The 19,258-nt window shown below is 35.8% G+C and overlaps 2 protein-coding genes across 2 annotated transcripts; both read right to left on the bottom strand.

Moving 5' to 3' along the window:
• Positions 1-11,038: 11,038 nt before the first annotated feature.
• Positions 11,039-12,450, bottom strand: LOC131655492 (uncharacterized). The gene is made up of 6 exons (XM_058925350.1): positions 12,175-12,450; positions 11,880-12,071; positions 11,683-11,793; positions 11,492-11,573; positions 11,303-11,398; positions 11,039-11,217 (listed from the first exon to the last, which is right to left on the bottom strand). The coding sequence occupies exons 1-6, from the start codon at positions 12,333-12,335 to the stop codon at positions 11,119-11,121; spliced, it is 741 nt and encodes a 246-aa protein (XP_058781333.1). The 5' UTR covers positions 12,336-12,450; the 3' UTR covers positions 11,039-11,118.
• A 974-nt stretch (positions 12,451-13,424) lies between these two features.
• LOC131655491 (uncharacterized) lies at positions 13,425-19,258 on the bottom strand. Its single transcript, XM_058925348.1, has 4 exons — positions 19,165-19,258; positions 18,744-18,817; positions 14,021-14,361; positions 13,425-13,926 (listed from the first exon to the last, which is right to left on the bottom strand). Exons 3-4 carry the CDS (start codon positions 14,354-14,356, stop codon positions 13,606-13,608), a joined length of 657 nt encoding a protein of 218 aa, XP_058781331.1. The 5' UTR covers positions 14,357-14,361; positions 18,744-18,817; positions 19,165-19,258; the 3' UTR covers positions 13,425-13,605.

The following is a 19,258-nucleotide window of genomic DNA, read 5'->3' as shown; positions in this document are numbered from 1 at the left end:
CATAAAAGTTGTAGCTCTTTCTCTTAGCTTTCCGGCGATTATTAGAACGCCTCAATCGGACTCCCGAAACTCCAGTTATGATCGTTTCCGTGCAGACTGCTAAAGCTGAAAAATAAATACGAAAATCAAATAACAATAAAAATAATTTAAAATATAAAAACATTATAAAATACAAAAATAAGACAAGCAAACCATGGAAATGTATAAGTACAACCGTAGAGGAATGTGCATCAAAATGCACTGATCAGTATGGTCTATAATGCACCACCATTTGTATAAATAGAGGTGTTAGGGTTATTGGATAACACACCATTTCAACAAAATGCCTCTACCTCAATATTTGATTAATGTAGAAGTGTATTTCAATGGCCTCAACTCTGTTGTTCAAATCAAGATTTCAGATGGGCCTGAATCCTTTTGCCACCTTGAAAGAAACATTAAATAATTTGCTTCCTGATTTCGATAACAGAAGGGTGACAAAGATTGAGTTTCGGGAGGACTGGATTGATATAAATAGAAGGGTGAAATACAACTTAATCGAGTTGAAGAATGATGAAGATGTGAAGGTCATGTGGAAATCATTTCGCCGTAGGATAACTAAAGGTCCGATGGAATTGGATGCGCAGATCCAAAGATCAGTGGACAACAAAATGAAGTGTATGATTCATCTAGAGTCTTTCGTTAGTGCCTATGTTTTCATGTTTCGGAGTACTGTTTATGCTCGTTGTTTTCATCTGATGTTTGTTAACTATGTTTGTTTGTTATTGATGTTATTTTCTTTATCTAGTCGAAACATGTACTAGCCAAAAAGATTATGCAATAAAAAAGATGCCCGTAAAAAATATACAAATAATACAAATGATACAATCATAACAAATAAATCTACATAGGTCCTCCACGGGCAATATCCGCCAACCTAGGTAAAATACTGTGATCCTCACCATCTAGGATCACCAAACCCATGAGGTTATCCAAGTGAACGACGATGTACTGCAGGCGGATGTCCTGGTCACCTGCGGGAGGTGGTGGTGGTGGATAGGAAATAGCATTTTTTTTAAAATACAAATACCGAAAGTTTCAAAATTTTCCGGTATAATAATTTGTACCGTAAATTTCAAAATTTACAGTATGGGAATTTGTACCGGAAATTGTGAAATTTCCGGTACAAAATACCGGATATTTTAAAATTTCCAGTAGAAAATACCGGAAATTGTGAAATTTCCGATACAAAATACCAGAAATTTCACAAAATCTACCGGAAACTTACTTGTTTTTGCCAAAATTCTGATATGCACGCAAAATTTCCGGTATCGCCTAAAGATTGTAAAAATCCGGTGTCTCACGTAGATTTGCTAAAATGTGGTAATGGAAAAATCTTTGGATATTTTGGTCATTTCATACCTTTTGGGGAGGTCAAGTCTAATTAGGGGGTGACATGTAGATTTCTCGAATTTTGGCTCTCTCTAATGACCTGCTATTCACATTCGGGAATTGTTCAATGCCCCCACCCACCCATATGCCTCTCTCAAATCCCGTGGAAACACAAAATTACCCTTAAGCATTGCTCGGAGATTAAAATTCGGACACAACAAAATACAACAAGTCTCTTCATCAGAAATACACCCCATCTAAGTAAAAAAAAGTTTCGATTGCGAACTTTCCCAAGAACAATATTGTTTGTGTGTACTTCATGTAAGATAACAAAAAGGTAAATCTAAATTTCAATCTCCGAATAAACCCCCTACACTGTATTGAATGTTTATTTTTTTATATATTCATAGGTTGAATATGGATTTCAATATTCGAACACACCTACGAGATTTCAAAGAGGTAAATTCGGACAAACCCTTGAGATTGTAATTTATGTGTATTATGTGATACCATGGGGTGAATTCGAATTTCAATCTCCAGACAAACCTCTAGACAGTATTATAAACATATGGATAGTATTATATATAAGTCATTATACATACATTAGTCACACAACCATATATTATTCATACAATAAACCATACATAACTCATTCATTCATAATGTTTATATCAAACCATATATTATCCATACATCAGTCATAAACCATTCATAATTCATAATTCAATCATTCAAAATGTTTGTATCGAAATACAAGTTAAAATACAACTATTGGGTATATCTAACTCCTTTAATCCTCCATTGTATCTTATATTGTAGTGTAAATCATGCCTCTAATAATATCGTATCCAAAGTAACCCTCTCAAGAGTGTTGTCCTGAAAAACTCATTGATCTATGGAATTTCTTCCAATCACAACAATACGGTTACATATAGGTAATACATTCACAACATGGTCAGCCCTTGCATATTTCTCTTTTAGTAACTTGGGATGCGTTGGCCTAGGGAGATTTCTTTCTAGCACTAATGCCTTATAAGGATGATACTCTCTATAAAACCATTGAGTATATTTGTATATCATACTCCATGCACAATGAGCTAACACACTATGTACATTCTCTAGCACCAGATGCTCATGGTAGTCGACAAATATTCCATTAACATCTCTACGGAAGATAGTGGCAGAAGCATCAACTATGTGGTCACTAGAAACACCCTACAAATACTCAAACTGTCGCAGTACTTTCTTAGACATATATGGATGCATATATCGAGACCCATAAGTCAGACATCCAGAGTACCAAGATATCAACTCCATATGATATGTCTGATATGTTCTTTGTACGATGAGAAACAAATATCATCTGCCAGAATACGAACAAGAGCAAGTCTTTACGACTTAGATGTTAAACTCCCCCTTAGTGGGTTAACTGAGCACTCACGCGGAAAATCTTCAATGTAGTATGAAATAATTCCTAACAACAATACATAGGAAATACTAGAGGATCTATGCTTGAAAATGGTTCAAATGAAATATCACTAAGGGTGTAGAACAAGTAGTGTGAAAGTAATAAATGACATGTAAATACATGACGTAAAATAGACAATTGCATTCAGTCATTTGTCTCGTCTTCCATTTACTACCTTCAGCTAACCTGGAGTATAGCTAAACCAAACAAGTTGCTCCCAATTGTACTCATAAATCAGCTCCAAGTCCATGAAGTATTTAAGATAAACTACATCGACATATGTCACACTTAGTTAAATAAAAATGAATGTGCCAACCAAAATAAAAAATATGTCTCCAACGCGCATTGTCTATGGTAGGAAACATGTGCATCATCACCCACATTATTTAGAGTTTCATTCAAGTGGTCAATATATATTCTCGTTGGGAATGAAAATTTGACATGAGCTCATAATCTGGTGTCTTCCACCTCTTTTTTGGCCTCACTTGCATCAGCTCATAATTTTGCCACCATTAGGCCAAGTGCCTCATATATATGAAAGATACAGTGATTGAACAATCTCTATGTGATAGGAATATGAAGGAGACATGATACATCATCAACGTGATGCTTATCTCACCTACAGGAAGAAGAAATGAGGATGTATTTGTATGTCATCTATGAACAAATGCAGACAAAAACTATAGTCAATATACAAATATACTGTCCTACAGAGGTCTTTCATACCATATAGCTCCAACACGTCTTTCATACCATATAGCTCCAACACGTCTTCAAACCAAGGTTCATTTGAATTAGGTATATTTGTTATGTTTCTATCATGGTTTATGCATTTCAGTGTGTCACGGTACTACAACAAAATACATCAATGTCAGACAATACAAATTGTTTAAAATAAATGTTAAAAAGACTAATTAAACATTTATGCTACCTTTATTTTCCACACATGCTTAGAAGTATGGTGTTTATAAAATGGAAGCAATGACATGTCATATATGTTTTGCTTGAGTATTCATCCGAGCCCCGCGTCGAGTAATATGAAGAAAAAAATAAGTAAAAAAGTTATTGTAAATATGGAGTGTTCGTTTGAGTTTATATACCACAACAATTCTAGTTTATTGGGTGTATTGAGGACTTGGGTAGTTGTGTGTCTAGAGATGGTTTACAATTTTTCCGTAAAAAAATTATAGTTGAGAAGGTTTTCTATTTTTCCATCCAAAAATAGTTGTTGAGAGAGTTTTCAATTTTTCCGTCCAAAAGTTGTTGTTGAGAGAGTTTGTAATTTTCCATCCAAAAATTGCAAGTTAGTAATAAATTTTTGGTTCTCGGTTTATTTTATTTTATTTGTATTCAATTTTTGGAGATTTACTCTAGTTATATTTCCAACAATATGGACCTCCAAGAAAACCACCAGGTGCGACAACAGCAAGTCCAATTGCATGATGTAGGTCACGTGCATGTACAAAAGCACCAGGTCACGTGCATGTATAAAATCACTAGGAGCGTGAAAGAGAGAAGTGGGTGCTTCGTCATGATTCGAAGATACATGACCACAGGAAAACGACTCTTAGCAGCCCAAGATGATTTTCCAGTAACTAACAATGATTTGGCTCTCTCCCTACGTATACTAAAGCATATTGAGACAGTCGATCATGTTTGTACTTTGGTTGTTCGTCGACTATTTTCTATAATCATACAAGACAAGACAATATCATTAGCAAACACAAACAGAATGACACAAAAGAATAACAAGCATAAAATCTAGATTTTTCTATTCGTATTAGGCTTTGGACTTTGAAATCCCAAATTTCAAAGGGATGAATACGGATTTTGAAATCTAAATTTTCTCTTATTAATGAGAATCTCAAAAAAAAAAAAAAACACCCAACAATCCCAATGCATAATGATTCAAATGAAGGATGTAACTTAATTTAGTTTTAAGTATTTTCTATTGGATGTAACTTAATAAAGGTTAACTAGAATAATTTAAGAATTTGCATTGCATGCATCAAAAGTATAAAAAAATGAAAAACTAATCAAATGTGAGAAATGAAGTTATTTGCCTTGAATGGAGAGGAGTAAATCTTGATGAGGTTGTTTGGTTTGAATGAACAGTAATAGATATTAAGGAAAAAGTGATTTTTTTTGTTTAATAGATTGTGTGTTAATTTTGTTCTTGTCACTACTAGCTTTTTTTATTTTTTTTTTGGTAATCTCTTGTCACTACTAGCTAAACTATACTCATAAGACAAAATTATAAATTTCTCATTTTCGTTATTAGAATGGTATACCTACTATTAATTATAAGACTCTTTTAGAATATTTTTTCTTTAAATATAATATGCTATATAAATGTATATATGTATTTTTTTAATATATATTTTACTAATATTATCAATTTATCTTAAAATAAACAAAATATTGAATACACATAAAAATTGAATATACGACCCTTGACTTTTTTTCATTGTCTTGTATATTGTTGTTTGCCTTTGCGCTTCACTAAATTTGAACAAATTGATCTTGTAGTATTCAGGTTTACCACATTGATAGTATGTTATTTGTCTTTTTTCCTTCTTTTTATCTTCACACTTATTTAGTAGATTAGACTTTCTGAATTTCATTAAATTCTTTTCAAAATGTTTAAGAACTTTTTTCTCATAAAATTATCGTATCATCCAACGAACAATCTCATCTCTTCATCTGTTGAAAAGTTTTCACTAGTATTATCTTCATCATTCTCTACTTTAACCTTGGAAGTGGAGGCTTTTAAGGAGATACTTGTATTCTCTTCTTGATTCTTTTATTTATGTTTTGTATTGCCTTCGCTTGCTTTAAATCTTTTCAGCTTATGCCCATGTTCAGTGAGCTTTACAAGATAGGTTGACATATCAAGTGACTTTAGATCCTGAGATTCATTGATGAGAGTTACTTTTGGCTTCTACCCTCTACACATAAAGTTTAAAATTTTGTTAGCACAATCTTGATTAGACATGTCTTATCCAAATTTTCTAACTTGTTGATTATATAGGAGAACCTCACTTGCATGAAAGTCACTAATTCTACGAGTTCCATGCGAAAAAGCTCATACTCCTTTGTTAAATTGTTTAACATCTTCAGCTTTCTCATGGAGAACTTGAAATGCACCCCACGTTGTTTTAGATGTTTTATAATGCATAATTAAAAATATATACATTAGAGCTAAAGTTGGATATCAATAAATTCCTTGCATTCATATCGTAAAACGTCTTTTTAATTTCTTATCAACCGACATAAGATGCACGTACATCCGATCTTTCTAATATGTCTAACTTTCTCTCGGAAATATGGGAACTCTATTATACACACCCTTCAAATTATCCTTACCTACATTCATAATTTTTATGGTCCAAGATCCAAGTTTGATGTACAATGATCCTCCCTGTTTCATGACGGATCAACCAAAATCATTTCTAATTGTCTTGGATATATCACCAAAAATCTTAATCAATGTACCGTAAACATTCCACAATGTTCATCTTAAACCTCTCAACCATTTTTTATTCTAGAATGAAATAAAACATATTCTAATTAAAATATCATTAAAAGGTATAAATATTTTTTTTTTCTCTTTTGATATCAAAATACACAAATTATGTAAAAATTACACAATTTTTAAAAAAAATTAATGAATTGCCCAATGAATGCCCTCTTATGCGTATATGCCAAACCCACCAGCATTAGTACTTTGCGTTTCACAAATGTGATATGTCAAACAAAGACAGACACAAACATTTCCATTTTATGTAGGTGCAGCCACCCAAGCCTGTATATGTCTGCCAAGTTTCAACTAATATTTCCATCATCTTGTGTTGTCAATTGCTTGCTGTTGCTTGTGTCTGTGTCTCTTCCTCCACACTACTATTACCACTTGTTCCCACCCACCCATGTTCACCATTTACTACTCTCTGTTAGTATCTTTCACCATCACAAGCAACGAATTTCCTGCTTTACCCACTCCATATCTCACTCTTATCTCCCACCTTTCAAAATGAATCAGATTCACTCCTAGTCATATACAGTTTCACTTTTGTTACTGACTTGTGCAGCAGTATGCGTGTCTTCCTGAAAATATCAAAATCTATACACTAGTGATTCCATTAAGTTGAAAATATCAAAATGCTTAGTACATAAAGATGAAATGACAAAAGATTGATTATATAAAACAAAACTGAAGAGACACCAACACAACTAGACATGGCAGATTCAGTACCATAGTTGGTAGAGCTGCAACGCATGATCATCTAATAGACGATTATAGCCCCTTACTAGTTTCTTTTACATTATAAAGTTATTTTTACATGTGCATGTTATTTTCTCATTAAACGTATCATTAGTTATGTGTTTATTCTCTTACTTTTAGAAGTATGATTAGAGTGAAAGAAATAGTGTCCTTGTATTTACATTTAAAACTCATATATTTACTTTGGAATACGACGATAATAATTGTGAAATCATCTTAGAAAAAAAACTTACAAGACTTAGTTGCAGGAAACAATGAATTTTGATGGACATTATCACATTTTCATCACTTTTCTTTCTCTAATAGGTTTAAATATTGGAATGTTAATTTTGCAAGTCAGTCATTTCTCCGTTGCATTGGAAGCTTGGTTTGTCATACCAAGATCATACTTCATTGTTCACCAAACAATTCTAATTCCATATCAAGAATAATGACATTGTATGTGGGAATTAAAATCTAATTTATATGCAATTTTCCACATTCAAATTTCCTATAATCTAAAAATACATATCTCTTTTTCTAAAAGATTCATTAACCATGATGGCATCGAAAATCACTCGATCTTCCGGTCGACAGCAAGTTGTTGTTACAAATGTTAGAGCTCTGCCTCTTCCTCCTCCTCAAGCAAAAGACATACTCATTATGGCGGCGTCTCCTTCTGACTATACGCAACAAGATCACGCTCCAGCCAGAGTTAGCCAATGAGCATTCCAAACATTTCGTTTCATCGGATAATTCACCAAGGTGAACCATCAATCGACCTCCTCTACTACATGTCATACCTAAAAGAGAAATGTTCTTAAGTCTTCAGTTCTTACATGCCAATCTTGGAGTACATGGAGCCACCAACCTGCTGGACAAAGTTTGGAATTTGGTGCATCACCTAAAGTCGCAACTCTTAGTAGAGAGGTTATTAAGAATTGAAAAAAGTCTGCAACACGTTGCGCCAAGGAATAACACTATGAGAGAAGCAGCCTCCCAAGGCAACAAAGCCATTGTACTAAAGTTGATCTCTATTAGAACATCAACGCCACTAAGAGAGGCTTTGAGGTCGCCAGCGCACAACTGACATCGATGACATCAAACTCCTCTGCCTGGTATTAAATGGAGGAGCGGTAACCACACTCTCTCAAAGGTCCACCGTCCTCAAAGAAGTGAAAGGTATGACGAAGACGTTCTGATCCTAGAGCTAAAAAAGAACATGTTGTTAACATGCATCCTCGATAGAAAAATTCTGAGGTAATTAAAGAAACCTCCAAAGCTACAGAGATAAGACGGAACCGAAGATCCAAATGAGCATATTGAGCATGTAGACAATTGACTAGACAACTACCACGCCCAAGGGGCAGTAAAGTGCAAACTCTTCGGAGTAACCTTGATTGGAGCTGCAATGACATGGTCCAATACCCTCCTAAATGATAACATATATTCATGGAAAGAACTATGTGAATCATTCAACTCCATGTTCACCGTTCGAAAGCGACAACCTATGATAACTACCATCCTTAATGGAGTCATTCATCAAAAGAAGGAATCCTACGCGAGTTCATTGACCGCTTCACTAAAGTGGCAATAGTAGTGGGGGACAAATGATAGGCTGAATTGTTGGTGTTCGAGAAAAGAGTGAGTCAAAATTGCATGTTCTTGGAAAAGTTGGAGCTCAAGGGAGCCTGTACTCTAAGTGATTTGTTGATTAGGGCACAATCCTATATCAGTTATGAAGTAAAGCTCCTGGACAAGGAAGGGGAAAGAGGTAGAGGAACAAGGAACTTTTAATATAATTGGGCACCAGAAAGGGACATCGACCGTTGTAAAGAGGAAGGGGGTCATAGAACCTAATCCAGGTTCAACACTTACACTCCCATGAACACTTCAAGGGATAAAATTTGGAAATAAAGTGCTAACACTGAGTTCAAAGAAGCCAGGATTAGGAATCCCTACCCGATCAAAGAATCATCCATGACAAGCAATTCTAAATACTATTGTTTCCACAAGAGTCACAACCATAACACAAATGATTACATCCAGCCAAAAGATGCAATATAATTATTGATTAAGAAGGGGTGACTCACTGATTACTCATAGGATGATAAGGGGAAGGGAGGTTAATACAATAAGAGAGAGTGTAATAACCGAGAAGATTTTGAAAGGTTACCCCTGCAGAGAAAAATATCCCAATAAGACTATTCAAGTTGTCGCTGGAGCCAAAAGAGGTAGCAGTATCAATAGTGAAGCAGAGGAGGGTCGAAAAGGGAAACACCAATACACCACATCAATTAGTGGTGGTCTTCCAAGAGAAATTAACCCTTCCAAAAAGACCATCAAAAGAAAGAGTGTTGAGTTGATAGTCATTAACAAAGAAGATGGGGAAACTTCGACCAGGAAGTCAGAAAGGCCTATCCTCAGGTTCCTATATAGTGAGAAAATGGGCGGAATCCCAAATGAGATATTTCCTCTATGAATAACGGCCGCCATTACCAATTTTGACACCTCCTAAATCTCCATCGATGGTGTTATCTCTTGCGATATCACGTACTCAAACCTTTTTGAAAAGTTAGGATTGAAGAAGGAGAAATTGTGGTCCTATGAAGGGTCTAACCTGCAAGCTTTCAATGACACAATAACCTAATCCCTCGTGATAGGTAAATTAATGGTCACCCTCAGATAAGAAAGAGATGTAACACCCTGTAATACGGTGGGAGAACTGACTTTTTTAAATGTCGCGGTTAAGCAAGAGTCGCCACCGACTTTTATTTTATCCAATTGTAAAGGCACAAAGAACAGGAAAGACCTTTTAAATACTTTGAGTTCGGGGGGCAGGTTATACAAAGGGAAGGTGTAAGCACCCTTTGTATCCATGGTTATCCATGGGCTCTTAATTGCTTAGTTCACTTGTTTGTTTGATTTGTTTGAAAGAGTGTCATGTGTGAATTGTAAAGGATTTTGAATAAGGACTTTAGCTTGTAAAATAAGCGTAGCCTTTTTGAAAGTATTTGAAAAGAGCGGGAAAAGGATTTGAATTTGGATTTGAAAAAAGAGTGGGTGTGAAAAGTAATTTGAGTTTGAATGTGAGTAAGCATTTAAGAGCACCTACCCTAAGATTGTCTTTCTTGTTCTTTAAGTTTTTCGTTTGAAAGGGCTATCCATACCATAAGGAGGGTAGGTAGTCCTTTCATTGGATGTGTGGGTCATCGAAGGGTCATCAAATCCTTATAGGGGCTATCCATACCATAAAGAGGGTAGGAAGACCTATGTATAGGAGCGCTTTTTTTGGGCTTTAACAGCGCTTTAAAGCGCTGCCAAAGCCAGCGCTGGCATAGGCTACGAAAGCGCTTTTAAAAGCGCTCTGGTAGGCCCCCCTATAAGAGCGCTTTTCTGGAAAAAGCGCTCTTGTAGGCCCCCCTTTAAGAGCGCTTTTCAGGAAAAAGCGCTCTGGTAGGCCCCCCTTTAAGTGCGCTTTTTCCAGAAAAGCGCTGTGATAGGCCCACCTGTGAGAGTAAAAAATAAAAAAAAACGCAACATACTAAAGCGCTTTTGTAAAAGCGCTCTTATAGGGTGGGCTTTAAGAGCGCTTTTTTCCAGAAAAAGCGCTCTGATAGCCCCCCCTATAAGAGCGCTTTTACAAAAGCGCTTTAGTATGTTGTTTTTTTTTTTTTGCTTTTTTAGTAATCTTTGGCAGCGCTTTTAAAAAGAAGCGCTTTAGTATGTGGGCCTTTAAGAGCGCTTTTTTAAAAAGCGCTTTAGTAGCTAAATGAGGTATTTTAATGTGCAGCCTGTAATTTAATCCTCCCAGTCGACCTGTAATATTTTCGACCTGTAATATGTTTTCAGCCTGTAATATTTTCGACCTGTAATTTATTTTCGACGATATTATTTCAGCCATCAGTAAGACAATATATATATATATACTAATATAATACCATTATAATATCCAAAATTATATATATACATCATTACAACATCAATAATATTATAGTACTTCAATTCGACACAAATCCTACATGAAAAAGCGCTTAATATAAAAATGACACAAATCCTCTTTTATTTCTTCCAACTTAAGTCTCGGGTATCCAGCGGCACGGAATTCGTCAAGGTACTACAAAACAAAAACAAAATATGAATGATACATTTAGTTAAATGTAATAAATTATATGAAATTATCTTAAGTTATAAATTCATACCGTGAGCGGAATCTCTAATTGATTTGCCTGAAGGATTTCTTTCATAAACCTCAATACAAAGTATCCGCAATCGTAACTGTTTTTCTGTTGCGGACACTACATAGAAAAACAAATAAGATTCTATAGTTGTGCATTGTTTTATCAAGTAGCATAAATATATTATAAGCAACATTGTGAAAAATAATGTACCTGCACTTGGATCCAAGTAATGTTGCTAGATTTAGTTCGGGATACCTGTGCGTCCCGTTGACTTCGGAACACTTGTATTGATCTAATTAACAAATATATAAAAGCATATGTTTAGATCAATCCCACAAATAAGTAAATATATATATATATATAAATATACACGAATATATATTTAGAACGATCCCACTTACAAATCAACGATGTCCTTCATGGCCGGATAATTGGTCCATTCACCATTTACCGAATTCAGATAATACACGACTTCCCTTATAGGGTTGATAGCAAGCAGCAACCAGTGTGCTCTATAAATAAAAACAATAGGTTATATGAAAATTTTGCTATACACAAAAGAAACAGAGATTAGATGAACAAAGAATGAGAAACTAACCCTACTGGTCGGGTATTATACGCCCAAAGATGCAGACATTCTGTATTGCCGGTGGACATGAATCTATCTACTAAGCGCTGTCTAACTGATTCCGGTTCCGAATCAATTGCCATTCCGCTGCAGTGGGCGGAAGACACGAAACGGAATCTGTTAGACAACGGAGTCCCGCGCAACACTCTGTCATACAACAACCTTAAATAAAAACATAATAAACATTAGATTATTTTCATTGAAATGTGTAAATAAATTATATTGTGGGACTAATTAAATAATATATCGGATGAGGGAATATTACCGAATGTATGAGTGCATGTTATTGACGCCTAGTTGATCATGCTTAAAAATCTCCTCCAAGTCATCAAGTGTAATAAGTGACTTGAATTCAATACCGAAGACACTCTCATCCATAACGATTTCACGTAAAGCACCATCCTTCAAATCGGACATATCAACCATTGTTGCGAGCGTCGACCGGTACCGAGGCACAAAAGCACCGCCTTTTTTTCCCGCTGGCTTCGGAGGACCAGTGGGTGGTACGGTACGAACTTGCTGCGTCACTTGTTGTGACTCTCGAGCGGATGCCTAAAAATCATATAAGTTATGTAAAATATAAAATCATGCAGATTTAGATTCAGATTAATTATTAACACTTTAAATGTACCTCTTTTAGTGATGCAACGGACTCCTCCTCCTGTAAAATCCCTTTACCCTTAACTGTGGGTTTTATAGGAGCAGTCTAAAATTAAAATGTAAAAAATAATTAATAAACGGTTTAGAATTGACATTCGAAAACTAAATGATTCATAATCGTTTTAAATATACCTCATCACTAATGGTAATGAGCTCCGAGGGCCATGCAACAAATGATCCTATTGCATCTCGCAGCAATGTCGTCTCTGAGACCATGTCAGGTACCGGTAGCATCGCATCATGATCTACTACAACATCCACCGATACTTTCAGGTGTCCATCCGGGAGCGGTCTATGGTGAAGTAAATCTCCCAAAGTGTTGTGCACTTTTCCCTTGCCAACTAGTCGATAACTCGGTTCCGATAAGTATAGTTGGCAAGATGAAATGCCCTAAACCAATAGTAAATATAAAGTCATTATCATTAATAAAATAGAACAATTTAAAAGGAAAAAAAATTATAATTACCTCGGGAAATTTCCTTTGATAGTTGATACTAGCCTTATCACTAGTTTCTTTCACCGATGAAGTGTTGCACTTTTCTCTCATATACGCCTCTTTATCTCTTTGCAATTCAGAGACTTGTGCTTGCAATTCCGCCAACTTTTGCAACACTTCTTCATTTGAAGGATTTCTTCTCCTAGGACTCTTGTAAAAAGAGGTTGGAGTCACACCATGACCCTTACCCCTCACCCGACCGGGATACTCAGGAGCATCTAGTGCTCTACTAAGTACGCTCCCCTCACCGGTGGATGCCGATTGCGACAAGGTCTCCTGTAATTCATTTACATTAAAAAATCATTTATATATTAAAAAACATTTGATTTAATTAAAGACACAGTATTATACTTACACATTCAGTAAAAACTCTCTGAACTTCGGGATCGACAGCATGATCCTTGCCCACACGAGCTTCCCTCCACAACACATGTTCAGGAAGTGAGGTTTCCTCACTTTTAGTCTCCTCTAACTATGCATTGACACAAAAGATAAAATCGTCAAATAAAACACATTTAGACAATTAATTAAAACGCATTTCTATTTACTTACAATTTTATCCTCCAAGCGTGCATATCCCAAACGCCCTTTTTTGTATGGATATGCGGGTTTGGATGCTCTCGCACTATTCTTGGCACTCCTTTTCCGAAAATCTTCATCTCTTTGCTCTACAAACTTAGCCCAATCTTCTTCACCAATGAAGATCTCATACTTTTTTGGCCGTCCCGGTGCCTCTTCAAGAAAGTTTCCATCTTTATCCTTAAGATAAGTGTTTGTCAAAAAAGCTTTCCACCCTCTATATCTTTTGCCGGCCAAACCAAGTATGTAGCGTCTACGATCATCTGGTATCTCAAAAGTCCTCTGCAAAAAAACATACTCATAGTGTGTTAGTATAAGTAATTTAAACAATTTATCATCAAGATAATAACAACAATTAACCATATATGATATATACCTGAAGCTCGTCCCAAATCGCTTTTTTTTTCGCATCCAAGTCTTCGCTTTTCATATTCCATCTAGCTACGGAGACCGGAATATGCATACGAACAAGTGTACCAATATAACTTGTCAACTTTGCAGAATTAGGACCAATTGCTTGTTTATCAGAATTCCATTCCAATCGGTATACTAATCCTTGGTCTCTATGTCGAACGATTCCCTTCATGATAGTGATGCCTCGTGCAACTTCTTTTGCTTCAGTATCAGGTGGAGCATTTGTATCCGTGGCATCTCTTTCTTGAGCATCTCTTTCTTGTGAGTTTTCAGGTGGAGCATCTCTATCCGGAGCCATTTAACCTGTATCAAACAAACTAAAGCACATTAGTACACTATTAATAAGCTAACAATCTATACAAGTAAAATGGAAGTCAAACCATGCATGTACAAGTAAATCGGAAACGAAATCGGTACAAATCAAAATAAGCGTAAAAAAATAAAGTTGTCGGAATTGAACGAAATTTACATGGCTATGGTAAAACGTCCCCACGGACTCAAAAATAAAGTCGGTTTTCCGAAATTCAGACCCTAAGCCCGACTTTTGATTACGGGCAGAAGCAAAACCGATAAAAAAACAGTCCCGAAATGAACATATAAGTGCATGAGCAGCTCCGGAATCGTCAAAATAGTATAGTTACATGTAAAGAAGTCGACAAACGGATACATGGTTCAAAAGTTATGTACAAAACGAGAATATGCACCAAAATTGAATAAGTACTATACTATTGATTAAAACAATCGGTACAAATTGAATAAAACAAATTAGTCGGAATATGTATACTATTACCTTTATCACTAACGTCTCTTTCTTTTCTTTGTAGGATTGTGTTCTACGCGTCTCTTAACAACGCGGACGGTTGGATTGATCCAAATACCCTCATTATGATCATTTCTAGTACAAGATTCATTCTCATTATGATCGTTTCTTGTACAAGATTCAATGCCAACACCAATATCACCTTGATCTTCAATGTTTTCATCTACTATTTTGTTAGATAAAAGCACTATAGACCATTTCGTACTTGTCGGATCATTGACATAGAACACTTGTTTAGCTTGAGAGGCTAAAATGAAAGGCTCATCTTTGTACCCTACCCTATTGAGATCCACTTGCAAAAATCCTGACTTATCCATTCGTATGCCACTATTATTTTCAACCCACTTGCAACCAAATACAGGAATCTGAAACTTCGCGTAATCAAACACCAAAATGCGCTCGATAACTCCAAAATATGACAAATTTGCAAATTTCGGATTTAAGTCATTCGCACTTGATATGTGCATTGCTTCAGCTACCAAGGTAACACCACTATTTTGCATAGTACTTTTATCATCCTGTTCTTTGGTATAAAATGTGTATCCATTAATTGCGTATGCGCTATAAGAAAGCACAATTACACTTGGACCATAGGCTAAACATCTCAACCTTTCTGTTACTGAAGCAGGATCTGAACGATACTTTGAATAAATATGATCCCTAAACCACGGTATGAAACTTCGATTGTGCTCTCGTACTATCCAGTTCTCATTTCTATTTGGATTTAAATCTCGGAGAACAACCTTGTGCATTTCAACATACGGCTCAACCTCAATCTCATTGTGCAGAACATACAAGTGCGCTTGATCCCGTTCGACCATTGATACTGTCACAACTTTATTTCCAATTAGCCTTTTTCCTTCTTTTTTTTCGACAATATGAGATTTGGGGAGTCCAATTGATTGAACATTTGACAGATATTCAGTACAAAACTCAACCGCTTCTTCAACAACGTATCGTTCGGCAATACAACCCTCCGGTCGACTTCTGTTTTTCACGTACCCTTTTAATATTTTCATATAACGTTCAGCAGGGTACATCCATCTCATATAAGCTGGTCCGCACAATTGTGTCTCTTTCACAAGATGAACGACTAGATGAACCATTATGTCAAAAAACGAGGGAGGAAAATACATTTCAAGATCACATAAAGTAACAACTATCTCTTTTTGCAATGTTGGTAAGATCGCGGGATCGACCACCTTACTGCAAATTGACCTGAAGAAGAAACACAGCTTAGTTATTGCGCTTCTTACTTTTTCTGGCAGAATAGAACATATACCTATTGGTAAAAAATGTTCCATTATAACATGACAATCATGCGTCTTCAAACTCTTTAACTTGAGGTCTTTCATGGACACAAGTCTTCTAATATCTGAAGAGTAGCCTTCTGGAACTTTAACTTCACTGAGGAACTTACACAATGTTTTCTTCTCCTTTCTAGATAGAGTGTAAACAGCAGGTGGCAGATATGTTCGTCTTCCTTTCGTCACGGGTCTCAATTCAGTTCTCATCCCCATGTTTACCATGTCATTCCTTATGTTAACGCCATCCTTAGACTTTCCTGGTATATTGAGTAACGTACCTATAATGCTGTCAAATACATTTTTTTCAATATGCATAACATCCAGGAAATGTCTTACGTACAACGACTTCCAATATGGAAGTTCAAAAAAAATGGACTTCTTCTTCCACCCACCCTTGACAAGTGAATGTGCAAAAGGCTTGCCAAACTGAGTGCTCACATCTTTCACCTTTTCAAAAATTTGATCACCTGACAAAAAAGGCGGGGCTGTACCATGTTCGGCCTTTCCGTTGAATGCTTTTCTCCACCCACGGTAGTGATGATTAGAATTTAAGAATCTACGATGACCGAGAAAGACATTCTTCTGACAAAGATCCAATCGTGTCGTATCGGTTTCATCTTTACAAACGGGACACGCCTTTTGACCTTTATTGCTGTACCCGGATAAATTTCCGTATGCTGGAAAATCATTAATTGTTCCAAACAACATCGCCCTCAAGTTGAAACTTTCCTTCCTATACCCATCGTAAACCTCCACACCGTTGTCCCACAAAAACTTTAAATCTTCGATTAACGGTGCCAAGTATACGTCTATGTCATTCCCTGGTTGTTTAGGCCCAGAAATTAGCATTGATAACATCATGTACTTACGCTTCATACATAGCCACGGAGGTAGGTTATAGATCATAAGAATCACAGGCCATGTGCTATGCGAGATACTTTGAATACCATGCGGGTTCATTCCATCAGTAGACAATGACAACCGAAGGTTTCTTGCTTCTTTTCCAAATTCAGGATAATCAGTATCAACTTTCATCCATTGTGGTGAGTCTGCCGGATGTCGCAACTTTCCATCAATAATTCTTTCATCTGCATGCCAAGTCAAGTGTCTTGAATCGGTCTCACTACGATACATGCGTCTAAATCTCGGAATTATAGGAAAATACCATAAGACTTTAGCAGGAGACAACTTTTTCTTATATCGAGGGGCACCACATTTAGGACACTCATTCAACGCTGCATACTCGTTTCGAAACAAAACGCAATCGTTTGGACATGCATGTATCTTATCATAGCTCATGCCAATAGAGGACAACATCTTTTTGGCTTCATACGTTCGATTGGGAAGAACATTATCCTCTGGTAGCATATCTTTCATAAGGGCTAATAACTCTGTGAAACTTTTATCCGACCATCCATTGTCCGCCTTTAAGTTGTACAACTTTAACACCGCAGACAATCTTGTGAATTTTGAACAACCATCATACAATGGTTTCTCTGCATCGCTTACCAACCTCTCAAACATTTTGGGACAATCCGCAAGATCTTCTTCAAGCGCTTCTGCAATCTCTTCGACTCGATCGCAATCGTATGTGTCTGTGCAATCGTCGTTTGAAGCATACTTCCTATTACAACTCGACCCAGCATTCCCGTTACTTTTCTCACCATGCATTGTCCAACATGTATAACTTCTATCAATTCCAAACCGTAGTAAATGGGATCCCAACTGTTTCCCGTCAACCTTATCCCCATAACAGCAACCCAAGCAAGGACACGGCATTCGAAGCGGGTCTTCGGAGTGCTTAACCGCAAACTCAACGAATTCCCATACCCCTTTCTCGTACTCTTTCGACAATCGGTTTGATCTCATCCATGTCTTATCCATGACTTAATTAAGCTAAACAAATGCTTCTTGGTTTCTCTATCAGGTACTAAGGAATTCTGTCAAGATAATAAATAGCTATCATCATAATAGAATACCTAATCAGAATACCCGATTTCTTAAAGAAGACATTACCTTATTTCAAGGTAATATAAGTCCACAAACCAAAAAACTGGTTGAAAATGAAATCACTAGTAAAAATTTGAAAGAGAATAATGTAAAATTTGAAAGAGAATAATGTGAATGTTTCCCATCTCACTTCATTTCAGAAATAAATATAGATATTTCCTTCTTATCTCTTAAAGTCAATTTAATATATGAGCATGTTTTAATATAGTTCAATCCATTTCAAAACTTGTAGAATTCCATAAACCAATACAAAATAGCAAGAGGAAGAGTTGAAATGTTTGTATTACATTCAAACATGCTCATAGTGCACAACGATCATGGTTTAGAATAAAGATAGCATTTTCATTCTCAATCCCACAAATAAGTAAATATATAAATATACCTCACGAAATAGTATGCCAAAGTTTTCATGTAATCAAAATAACAGTAGAACTTCAAAACTTATACTTTTATATAAAACCTCACGAAACATTGTTCCAATAAGTCAACAAAACCTGAAGCATAACAACCTAACTTAAGTATACTTAAGTATAGTTAAGAGCACAAACCTGAACTAAGGAGAAAGAAGAGTGGTGATATATTGGGAACAAGGTTAAGCAATTTTCTTTTAGAGATTCAGATTCTGCAGATACAAAGAGGCAATCATAAGTCATCGTATAATAGAATACATTACTACTACCTTAGATACTTAATACAATTGAATAATATATGAATCTTGCTAATATGACCAATTCAAAGATTCAAAGATTCATGAATCAACAAGTCCTTAATTCAGAAGCAAACACAAGAAAAATAATTAGCACATATACATAGCATAGCATAGCATCAATGGAAGACATGAACATGAGTACTAAAAAAAATAACACTAACTTTTGTGTTCCTCTTCTCAAACACAAGAAAAATAATTAGCACCATATACATAGCATAACATCATTTAGTGAGAACATTAACTATTATCCAGTATCTTACCTTAGCAAGTCTTATTCTAGCTCTAGACCAACGTGAAATGACACTATCGTGTTTCTAACTGTCAAAGAAAGACGCAAAGCCTGCACCTAAAAAA

This window comes from Vicia villosa, linkage group LG3, assembly GCF_029867415.1.
Source record: "Vicia villosa cultivar HV-30 ecotype Madison, WI linkage group LG3, Vvil1.0, whole genome shotgun sequence".
NCBI lineage: Eukaryota > Viridiplantae > Streptophyta > Magnoliopsida > Fabales > Fabaceae > Vicia > Vicia villosa.
This window is presented reverse-complemented; position numbering and strand designations above follow the sequence as displayed.